The sequence below is a fragment of the Berghia stephanieae genome, chromosome 5 (assembly GCF_034508935.2).
Source record: "Berghia stephanieae isolate SIO BIC M18660-M18661 chromosome 5, UCSD_Bste_1.3, whole genome shotgun sequence".
NCBI classification, from domain to species: Eukaryota; Metazoa; Mollusca; class Gastropoda; order Nudibranchia; family Aeolidiidae; genus Berghia; species Berghia stephanieae.
In genome coordinates, this window is record NC_088364.1 from 38870433 (window position 1) to 38882932 (window position 12500).

At 33.6% G+C, this 12500-nt stretch overlaps 1 protein-coding gene across 2 annotated transcripts in view; it reads right to left on the minus strand.

Moving 5' to 3' along the window:
• LOC144972887 (DNA-dependent protein kinase catalytic subunit-like) overlaps window positions 1-12500 on the minus strand; it is a 108187-nt gene that overhangs the window by 14608 nt on the left and 81079 nt on the right. For both annotated transcript variants that reach the window (XM_078914670.1, XM_078914671.1), the window contains exons 78-86: window positions 12095-12296; window positions 9819-9963; window positions 9343-9530; window positions 8491-8653; window positions 5910-6073; window positions 4146-4268; window positions 2928-3016; window positions 1723-1807; window positions 153-344 (exon numbers count right to left, since the gene is read on the minus strand). In XM_078914670.1, the coding sequence (XP_078770796.1) occupies window positions 153-344; window positions 1723-1807; window positions 2928-3016; window positions 4146-4268; window positions 5910-6073; window positions 8491-8653; window positions 9343-9530; window positions 9819-9963; window positions 12095-12296 (1351 nt within the window). The remainder of the gene's footprint in view (window positions 1-152; window positions 345-1722; window positions 1808-2927; window positions 3017-4145; window positions 4269-5909; window positions 6074-8490; window positions 8654-9342; window positions 9531-9818; window positions 9964-12094; window positions 12297-12500) is intronic.

The window sequence follows — 12500 nt, forward strand, 5'->3', positions numbered from 1 at the left end:
AACTGGTGATTGTTTCACAGAAAAAAACAACAATCAAAATTGCATTTCATCAAATTCTATTTCAAATCAAATGTACTCTTTCAAAATCTATATTTAATGGTTTTACTTTAAATAGAAAATGCATGTTTTAAATGAAAATTTTGGTGACTTACACTTGAAAATTCTTTTCTGTACACACCCATACCAACAGAAGTAGACGAGCCAAGGGAAGACAATGTGTCCTGAACACTCTCTGAAGTTTGAGATTTTTCCAAGAAAAGCGATGCATACATCTTAGCATAGCAGCTTTTTATCTTTTTCTGGTCCCCAGTGCCATGCATCTTTTTTATTTCATCTATCCAGTCCTGGATGACATACATTGAAGTTCAAATAGGCTATCTATCTCTAAAACCACTTTTTCAAAAATCATTTTAATAAAAAAGCGTTTTTCAAATGTATCAGTATTTTGATTGCTCTATTGAATAAAAACTAATAAATCTGTTATCTTCAGTGGCAGTCTTGGTTAAAATTGGTTAAATTCAAGTATTTCACCAGTCACATTGTGTCTTTTAACTTAATATATAATTCATGTATTCGCTTCAATTATTTTCCTACCTGTTGGGAATGTTTATTCTCATCAAGCATACAATTTTATGGCGTTTTTTTTCTTCGTAAGTCTTTAGGCTCTTTGGTCATTTGCTCTTTTTATTTTCTTTTTTTTTTTTTTGATTTTCAAAAATAAATAGGACCATGTTTAGGAACTCTAATGAATGGGATTATATATTTCTACCATTCCTAATGGAGAGAAACACACACACAAAATCTAGAGGCCCTCCTTCAATCCAACAGTTATTTTTGTTTTAAAATATTGTGTAAGTACCTAAAAGAGGTAATATGTTTCTTCCAATATTATGCTAAATCAGCCATAAAAGAAGAACATTGTAAAGTTCCCCGAGCATGATAACAAACCATGGATAACAACAATAAAAATCCAACATTTATTTATGTAGGTAATTTTGCGGATGGTAAGATAAGATAGTGAACTTTTACTTTTGAAACAAAAACAAAAACAAACAAAAATGACGTTCAATCTCTCTATGTGCATTATTGGGTTAAAACACATATGAATGGAAAATAGGACAATCTGTAATGAGAGGATAAGCGCTTAGTGCCTGTTTAGATGGGGTAAAGTGCAATAATAAGTGCTATCTATTATTTTTATCATTATTATTGTTATTATTATTATTATTATTATTATTATTATTATTATTATTATTATTATTATTATTATTATTATTATTATTATTAGTTATTGTTATTATTATTATTATTATTATTATTATTATTATATTATTATTATTATCATTATTAGTTTTATAATTAGAAGTGTTGATGATTAAACAACTCAGTCACTAACACTTTGGACATTCTATATGTATGAGATTATTATTTCTAAAATACTAATACAAGACAAAATATCTAAAAAGGGTTTAAAAAGGAAAGGTTATAAATCTCAAGGACAAAAAAAAAAACAAAAAAAAAAAAAACAAAAAAAAAAACTCAAAAAACATCGTTATTTTTTTTTTTTTACCGAGAGCACTAATTTCATTATATTATAACATCTCTCATGCTTAGTTGCAACACCACAATAAATGAAATCTTGTAAAGGACTAAACGTAACAAAGAGAAACTTGAACTGACCAAATGAAAAGGATTTTTTTTAAAACCCATTAGACTTCTCACCTTAAATACCATGAAAGGACTTGAAAATTGCTCCAAAGCACTGATGAATCGATTGATGATAGGGATATTTACCAAGTCAGCAATCCTGTGATGTAATTCAAAATCAAGTAAAAAAAAAAAACAAAAAAAAAAAACAAATATCTTACACCAGTGGCTGCTTCCTAATTTGTCAAAAAATAAAACAAAGGTTTTTACTTTTATTTTATTTTCTCTTCCTAATTTCTGATTTAGAGTTTGAATCGTTGTAACTTTGTGAATACCAGGGAAACATAAATATTGCAGCAATTACTTGTTTCCATCTGGACAGGACTCTGGCCTACAGCAAAATACCTTTTGCTTCTATTCCTCCAAATCATTGATGTCTGATTACAGGTGCCAGAAATGAAAATTGGTATTGTATTGTACCTGCTCCTTACGTTTATTCAAAATCACAGAGAAAAATAACTGCTGTAGACAGGTGTCTGCTGTCAAATACTCCAAGCTTAAGTCTTTCATTCGCAATGGACACAGTATGCTTATCACTAAAATTTTACAGAAAATTAATAGTACAACACAAATCTAATATGATTTTTAAAACAAGCATTTTTTTCTGACAAGCCTTGAGCCTACATGTTGAATGGACCTGAAATTTTGCATAAGAATATCTTTGATTTCATACAATGATCTTTTTATGTTTTGAACAATGTGAACGATTATAATTTACAGGCATTGCATTTTTTTCCACTTCTTTAGTGGAAACGGCATGGAAAGCTTTGACATCTTGAATCAGATTTAGGACTGTCTGTTTGGAAATGTGTGTTTGAAAGGTTCGTGTTAACAATACTATATTTGATTGATGAAGAATAAGTATCATATATAAAAATAACTTTTGTGTCAGGTAACACTTCCACCACTGCCTTCTTTATATGATCAAAAATTCATGTTATAAGATATGTCTGTACATTTAATTTCAATTCCACTGAAAAATAAATGCTTAAGGGGAGTTTGCAGAGACAGAAAGAGTTGATCTCCATGACTCACAACAAAAATGCAAGGGGTACAACCTGGACTGATATAAAGATGTGACAATTACGGCAGGTTTGACCATAAAAGTATATCATACTCGCGAAATATTTTTTTCCATAATCAAGTAATAAAGGCAGTGGAGACTATATTGAATGAACCATAAAGTTCTTAAACTAGCATATTCAATAATTGCTCCTCACCTGGCAACGCTCTCCTTGTTTTTCTTGTCCTGTGATGAATTTCCAAACTCCAAGCCTTCAAAGCTCATATAAAATGGATACACCAATGCCTGCAAGCAAATAAATAAATGATTTTTAAAAGAACCTTTTAAACAGGCAAGGGGTTTAGCGTTTAGAAGTTTTATGGCTTTTCAAAACACATTAAGGGAATATTTTAAAGGTCCATAACATACATGTATTATCAAGTTTATTCAACTTTCCAATATTGAAACAGAATTAGCTTCATGTTCTAAGACTTACTAATTTTGAAATATAAAGAGGATTGAAAATTCAAATTCAATAAAAATATCTAACAATTTGCTTATACTATTCAACATGGAAATCATGTTAAACAGTACACACACAGCATTAAGCAGTAAAATGTTGAGCAAAAAAAGAAATTAATTTAAAAAATTTTTTAAATATATATATGTCATATATGAAGTCTACTGCATAAATAACTTTCCTTTTTCTGTGAAGTCTACAAATATAAACCCACATGCAATGGAATTTATTTTAATTCAATAATTAATTTATACAACGCACAGAAAATCAGAAAGTGCTCTGCCACACATACAAAGGCAACAGGTAACACAAAAGACGTATATTATTACTACTCAAAAGTTTACCTGAAAAGGAATATTATCAAAAGTTTCCTAAAATTAATGAGCTTACGGGCATCTTCAATTTATTTGCCTAATTTGTTCCATACTTTATGTCATGTACATATCTAAGGAACAACACTATATTGAAGAATGAAGAATTTTAATATATGGCTGTTTGTTTACCCTCTATGGCAATACTTTTCCCAGCAAAATGAAGTCTCAAATTTGAGAGAATCATTTTCTAAATATGATATCAGAATAATCATAAAAGTTTTCACTTAGGCAGGGGGGGGGGGGGGGGGGGGGGGGGGGAAATCAATCCACGTCGTGCTCCAACAATTACTAAGGGAAGAATGTGAGTAAAAGAGTTTCAAGAAGGGAGAAACTGTTGTTGTTGTTGCTATCATCATCATCATCATCATCATCATCATCATCATCATCATCATCAATATCATCATTATCTATTCATATATTATTATATTATTATTATTATTATTATTATTATTATTATTATTATTATTATTATTATTATTATTATTATCATTATTACTGGTATCATTATCAAAATATTTTTTGTCATCAATCATATATATACCTGAGGGTATTCCTGTGCAATCCTCTCCAAAATGGGAAGAACCACAGAACCTTCTGGTTTATCCATTAGGGCTGTCATCTGACTTAACCACATTAAAAACATCCAACAAGGTATATCTGCCGTCTGATATAAAGACACCAAAATAACAGTCCATAATGAAACAGAGTAAGGTACAGATCCCAAACGGGCAACCCTAGTTTACTTCATCTTGCATTCAGGGTTGTATAGCCCATAAAACACTCCCGAACATACGTGATCGACTGGCTCATATCGTGTGGCTATGTGGTCTAGTGGTATGACACTTGCCCTCAGATTGTAAGGTCCTGGGTTCGAGTCCCACTTAGGGCAGCGCTTAGTTGAATCCTTGGAATAGACTCCTTACTCAGATTCTCTCATCACGCTCAGGAGTACAATGAGTACTTGGCTGTTAAAAGTGCTATCTCTGTCCGAAAAATATTGTAATATTGCTTTACAGGTGTCATGACTCGTCCTACATACTAAGTGTTGGTCAGGGACCCCTTGTAAAGAGCTTTGAGCACGTTTAGTGGATATTGCACTATATAAAAGATAATGTTTTTTTTTATCAGGTGGGTTGAACGAGATGCTGAAAGATAAATCTAAATAAAATATGAAATTTGGTTTAAATTCATATGCCTTCTTGAAGTGAACAAAACATGATTTATATTACAAATTGCCATTTAAACTTGAGTATGAGCTTTTATATTCTGCAATATCCACTAAACGTGCTCAAAATTCTTTACGAATGGTCCATGGTCAACAGCGACATGTAACATGTAGGATGAGACATAACAACTGTTAGGCAATATCACAATATTTTCCGACACAGGCAACACTGTTAACGGCCAGATACTCATTTTACACCTGAGTACGGTGAGAGAATGTGAGTAAAGAGCCTGTTCCAAGGACTCGATGCACTGTTCCGATCCAAAGGCGAGTGTCATACCACAAGACCACATATCCTGTAAAAAAGAAATATTTCATAACACTGGCTGGCCATTTCAGCTTTAAAGTTTTACTCTGTATCTGATTAACCCAAACACAATTCCACACTGAGGCAATGGGTTTTATACAGCTGGCATTTTACAGAAACTTCTTTGATAAACAAAACATGCGGATCTCAGCTTTATTTGATATAAATCTTATTTGATAAAACTATATTGAAAAAAAATGTTAAAGCATCATACTTTGGGTGGTTTTTTTCCTCTTTTCATTTTAAGGCTTACAAACAATAATTATGTAGTCTTCAACATCAGATCAATCATCCATTCATGTATGTTCAATCTTGTCTCTTTTCTAAGCTCTTTTCTAAGAGGTAGCCCTATTGTTTGCAAATTGTCTGCCTGATTGATTTTAGCTTCGTGAAATCGGTAGATATTGCATATAGTTCAATTTAATTTCAATTAAGACTTAAGATCTTAAAATTAATTTGGTGAAAATATACTTATATTTCATTAGTTTTTTAATTCTCAAACTAATTTTAATTGGCTCATTACTCTTTAATTCATGTCAGACATATATGTCTAACAAATCTGCAAATATGTCTTATAAGTCAGTGTAACGCATTTATCTGATCTGTCTTCAATGATCTAATATTGGTCTAGCAAGGGTGTCATTTTGTTCTATTTTGTCTTTTTCAATTTCTGTTTTAAACATTTTGAAAATATTTGCTGCTGAAAAAGGACAAATGTCCAACAGTCAAGGATCATCAAAGTAAGTTATGTTTAGGACAGCAGTTTGACAAACCTTTGATTTAAATGTATCATGGACTTGGTTGAACTGGCCAATAATCTGCAGTAAAGTTGGAAATCTTTCTCTGGCTTCCAGACTACCTCCTTTGATGGCTCCAAGCAGACACTCCACCATGGTTTGGGGGAAGATGCTTAGGTCAAGGTCACCAGGTATCTTCTCTGAAATTATATTTCTATTTTCAGTAGTTGTAGTAGTAGTGGTGGTAGAAGTAGTAGTAGTAGTGCAGTGGACTCCGCTTGATCGCATACCCTTTGGAGTTTAGGTTAGTGTGTCAATTTATGTAGGATCGCCCCCTCTGATTTTTCTGCGGGCTTGGGACTGTCCTGTTTATGATATGACCTCATTAGAAGGTTGGTTAATTTGTTTTGTTTGTTTTTTTTTTGTCTTTGTTTGTTGTTTTGCTTTTTTGTTTTTTTTCTTTTTGGTTGTTTGTTGGGGCTTATTGGGGGGGGGGGATTCTTGTTGTTTTTTTTGTTTTCATGTTTTATGGAAATCAACATGTGACATTATTGTTTGTAAGAATAGCAATCATGAAGCATCAGCATCGTGTTTATAACCATGTTCTTTATTAAACAAGACATTGTGTCGACCTTTCCATCTTGAGAACCAGCTTTATAATGGGGAGAAAGATGTGCCTTGAGTTATTGCCAGTTCAGTTGCCTTTTGTTTAATTAGGTTTCCAGACAATTGAGTGCTTTAACTCCATATGACTAAACAACTGGCTATCTCTCTGTCATTTACGTCCCAGATTTGATACATTACTCGCTTAACTGCAACATCATCCTTGCTTTTTTTTTTTTTAACGAAAAACTTGGGTTCTTTATTCACCATACTTTGTAGCTAGATCGCCTTACATTTGCTTTGGAATTGATTCTGCATCTGCAATCAATTGAAGTTTCTGTTGAAGAGTGAGCTCTCTTCACTTTGGGGAGGTCATTGCTGTAATGATGGTAAATTGCAAAGACACGATCTTTTATAAGTGGTGTAGTCTTTTTGTTTTGCTTTTTCAAATAAGGCCAAGGCTGTATAAGGCAATTCATTTGTTAAAATTTGATTTCTTTAAATCCATTTGTCGGCTTTATTCATTAAACTATTCAAAAGACTTGAGTGTGTCAGTGTGTACAGGGACCATAGGGATCAATCAAAAGATAAGACGCGAGTCTTTTCTGTAATCCTTTCTTGTTGTTCACGGCCCAGTAGAGGAAAACAATGTAAAGGCGGAGAATTGCAATTGAGTAGTCAGACAACATAAACAAACACTCGGCATTGAGTGGACTGCAATCACGTTTCAGGCAGGTAATCCTTTGTTGCCAACAAGCATTGCGCTTCTGACATAGCAGGTCAGAGAGACAGTGGAATTGCAATGATGGAAAAGGATCTTATGCATGGTACGATATTAGTGTGAGAAAATGGTCCAATGAGAAACACATTCTCATTACTTTTTTGGGTATTTTTTTGATATTTTTCTCCAATCAAGATAGAATCAAGGTATAGAGAATGTATGTGATTAAGTGGAGTAATTATATAGAAAAAAATTCAGTTTTTCGGGGATGTGTAGAATATAATCGGAGTGTGCTTTTAACTAAATTAAGTGGAGTGAACTGTAGTAGTAGTAGTAGTATTAATAATAGTAGTATTAGTAGTAGCAGTAGTAGTAGTATTAGTAGTAGTAGTAGTAGTAGTGGTAGTAGTAGTAGTAGTAGTAGTAGTAGTAGTAGTGGTAGTAGTATTAGCAGTAGTAGTAGTAGTAGTAGTAGTAGTAGTAGTAGTAGTAGTAGTAGTAGTAGTAGTAGTAGTAGTAGTAGTATAGTAGTAGTAGTAGTAGTAGTAGTAGTAGTAGTAGTAGTAGTAGTAGTAGTAGTAGTAGTAGTAGTAGTAGAAGTGTAGTAGTAGTAGTAGTAGTAGTAGTAGTAGTAGTAGTAGTAGTAGTAGTAGTAGTAGTAGTAGTAGTAGTAGTAGTAGTAGTAGTAGTGGAGTAGTAGTAATAGTGGTAGTAGTAATAGTAGTAGTAGTAGTAGTAGTAATAGTGGTAGTAGTAATAGTAGTAATAGTGGTAGTCATCTTCGTTGTCATAGTAGAAGTCGCTGTTGTTGCTGCTGTTGGTGTTGTTGTTGCTGCTGTTGTTGTTGTTGCTGTAATATTTAGGAGGAGCAGGAGGATGTTGAGAAGAAGAAGAAGAAGAAGAAAAAGAAGAAGAAGAAGAAGAAGAAGAAGAAGAAGAAGAAGAAGAAGAAGAAGAAGAAGAAGAAGAAGAAGAAGAAGAAGAAGAAGAAGAAGAAGAAGAAGAAGAAGAAGAAGAAGAAGAAGAAAGAGGAGGAAGATGAGGACAAGGACAAGACGACATAAACAACAACAATCCATCCCGAGTAAAAAAAAAAAAAAAGAAAGAAAAGAAACTTGGAGACACACCGAGAAGAATTATATCAGAAGACATTCAGGCACAAACACACAAATGCATAAACATATTTTTAAAAACACGAACAACATACAAACACAAAATGACACACAAATAAACAAACAAGCATTGAAATAAGGGTACATATGTTATTTGCTACAATATTAGAAGTAATCCCACCTGCATCAAGCAGACGTAGATATTTGTCACAGTACTTAGCCAGACTCAGACTGGCCTGTTCATTTCCCATCACAGCCTGTGTTCCATCTGGCATAACAACCTCGCCATCGACTATCGCAGATTTCATGCATTCAAATCCTTTAATAATTGCTTCCTTGATGACCTATATGACGAAATGAGAAAAAGGAATAAATTAAATTTGAGATAAAATGTAAGATTTTGTTAGATTTTTACAATTTTTGTAAGAAATAATAGGGAACACAAAAATCATTAATTCAAAATGGATTAGCTATCACATAACACATATGAATAGCTAACAATTTCAAACTATAATAATAATAATAATAATAATAATAATAATAATAATAATAATAATAATAATAATAATAATAATAATAATAATAATAATAATAATAATAGATCTTAATTGCCCATAAACATGATATGACAACAAGATAAGCTATCTCTCTCTCTCAAGATTATTGAGTAATAATGAAACCTTCAAATATTAAAATGCACTTCAGATTATTAGGAAAGTAACATAATCTCTGTTTTTTATTTTTCTTAATTTTCTTCTTGAATATGCAATATCAATAGTCACAATACAGTAACACTAATTGAGTCAGTCGGTCAGTTTATATGAAGAAGAAAAAGAAGCTGCTTTAGTTGTGAGCCTTGCATTATGACTATGATGATACTTATGACAATTTGAGAAAGTTAACTTTTTATTGTGATTTGGTAAATCAGTAAAGTCTTCTTGTTAATGAAAATAAATAAATAAATAAATAAATAATGGTAATGCATTGAAAACCAAAGAACAAATGTGTGTATTGACAGAAATTCTTATTTCACCTGTTCTTTGTTGTCACTGTTGGTAACATGATTACGCAGTTTGGATAGGACATCTGGCCCCAAATTCTCAAAGCTATCAAGTTCAGTCACTCCTTGAGTGAGAACATCAAAAGCTTGACCAATCAGGATTTGGGTCCAGAGTTTGTAGTCTGGCCTGGTGTCCAGCTTGACATTGCTTTTAAGTTTCACTGTCAACATATTGAATATAACAAATATTAGATTGTTGGGCTGACAAAATAATAATGAATTGCACTGCATGTACATATAGTATTGACAAATTTTATAAGTTCACGTAAACATTTAGACAACATTCTGCTTTAAAACATTTGGTAACATTTTTTTCAAAACCAGCCCCACATATTCACACTTTTGACATCCTTCTCTTCCAAACCCAACATTTACCTCTGACATCAAACATATTGCCGATGGTAACAGTTGGGTATATCAGTGACTAGCCATAGCAGACCACTACTAACCTAACTGATCTATGGTGTTGATGACATTGGTAAAGATCTCGCCTGACCAGGGATGGGGGGTGGAAATTGCTTTGGCATGGTGGGTGAGAGAATAGATGACGATCCAGGATGAAATACAGGCAGGGCTTGACATTTTCTTGCATGTCTGTGTGAATAAATAGAAAGAGGAGCGGGGGAACCAGATGTGAAATATCAAATTTCTGATGAGAAAAACCTGACAATAAAAATAACAACAATAACAACAATATAAAACAACAACACCGACAACAACAAAACTACAGTTCAAGCTACAATAACTGCAATTATTCTTTTAAAGTGAAAAATTTGGAACATGGTGTTTTGTTTTATGGGTTCTTTTTTTCCTTTTTGGTTTTTCTATCAGTTTCCGTTTTGTTTTATTGGGGTTTTTTGTTTATTTTTTGGTCTTTTTTGCTCTTTGCTTTCTGCTTTTTCTACTTTGTCTGGCATTTTTTCATACAGTCACTTTACCCCTTACCGCCTTCTGGGCCATACCAACCGCTGTGCAAGTTGCGTCATGAAATAACAGTTTTCTCTAATCCCATGCTAATTCTGACAATGAGGCTTAGTCATGCGCAATCCCCTTTGTTTTGTCTCCCTCCATCTCGATCAGCGTACAGCCAAAAAAAACTTTTGTATTCCAAGATATGATAACTTATTTACAAAGGTAAGGGAAATCTACTTTCCTTATCACTAGCCAGATTATCACCTGACAAATCAAATAAACCGGAAGGCGATCTCTTTTCTGCGAAACAAAGTCATGTCTGTAAATTATTAGCGCTAGCAGTCTGAGAAGTATGAAATAGTGGTTGTTCCCGAATTGGAGCACACAAGTTGGTTTGACTGGGGTGGGGTTGGTAACGGGCATATCAATAGGTCGCATTTGGCTCATACCAACCCCCCTCACTGTCCACGTCCAAAATAAACCTTCTAGCAGCCAGGTAGGTTAACATCAAATACTTAGTGTTGTCTTGTTTGTAGCCATATCTTCAAGTTACGTTTTCAGGGTGACAAAAAACATTTATCTGTCTCCTTTTTTTCATTTCAGTGGACAAGCTGCACATAAATTGGCCTTCAATAGTGGCAAGACATCGGATTCAAATTAAACCAACTAAATGACCATGTCATCTCTTGTGATTGGTCCCACTCGGACTTGTATGTCCTGAGATAGTGGAGGAATGTACAGCCTGCAGCGAATGAGACAAATTATCGAAAGTACCTGTAGCTGTCTTCTGCTACTTTCAATAATTTGCCGGTACCAAACAAGTGGTACAATAAGGCTGGGAAGGCACCAAGGATCCAAGCACAGAAGTTTGTCTCTGGGAAAATCTTCAGTGACTACCACGAGAAAAAGGTAAAGGAGGCAGAAGACAAGAAGTTGGTGCAGGAGAGGAAAGGGCAGAAAGTGAAAAAATGAGGGTGAAAAAGAAAGCAGCTGCAAAAGCAGAGAAATAAGAAGGAAAGAAAGGCAAAAAGTAAAGCTAGGAAAGAAGAGAAAGAAAGGACCAAGGCAAGAAAGGACAAGACCTGAAAAGGAACAATAGATTCAGAAGATTCTGAAAAAATTCAGTACATGGATAAAAGTTTGAAGGATGAATGGATAGATGTGAGGGTGGATGAAAGTGTATGTTTTATGTGTGGGGATGACAAAGATCGGAATGGATGGATTGGATGCGTCTCTTGTGCAAGATGGTTTCACAAGGGGTTACAGGTGAACAGAAGAAGCGGGTTCAAGGTATGAGTGAGGAAGAGGTGAGTGAGTTTCATTTTGTCTGTGATGTTTGTTCTAGGCCAAAATGAATTATGAAAGTACCTCTCCCCCCACCTCTCTCTTTTTTTTTTCTCCACTGTCATTTTTTAGTAGAAAACTCAGTATGGGGTAAACATCTGGCGAAGAGAAATTGATGTAAATTCAATTAAAGAAACCCTTAGATTGTACAAGCTGGCAAACTGGTCTCTCGTGAACTTCATCAATAGTACAAATGATATTTTTTTTTTTGGTGACATTGGTTTTATTTTCAGATTAGGAAAGCATATTTTGTGTTGACATCCGTCATAAGCCTCAGGTGTACGGTAAGGGGAAGTGACTCTCTATTAATAATAGTGCCATTTTAATGATACAACAAAAAATAAGGGATGAAAAATATTAAAAAAGGACTAACGTAGAAATTAAAATATTCTTGACAGGAATGTGACAGCATAATCTGAATAACATCAGCTTTAAGGGACTTTTTTTCTCTGTTTTTCTGTGCACTCACACTATGCGTCTTTTTCAGAAGTTTCAAGGTCAATGCAAAGTTGTTTTGACGTCTGCAACTGTCTGCCATGGCTAACCACAAGTTTGTCTGTACTTCCTCCATTAAACTATTGGCCTCTAGGTCAGAGGTCGTAGAGGTATCTTGGGAGGTGCTTGGTTCTGCATCAGGTTGTAGCTGACTCAACAGATCCAGATAAAGGGATCTAAGAAAATCAAAATATAAATAAGTATAAAATTAAAATCGTTAGTATGAATTAAAAGATCCAGATAAAACCAGGAGACAAATCAGATCACATAGGTAAGTGCAAGATAGGGAGGAGAAATGGAATAGGGGAAGGTCTCACTGATTTAGCATAATAGAGCAATAGAATCTTCAAACACAAATTTAAATGTTTAAGAAAAACAGA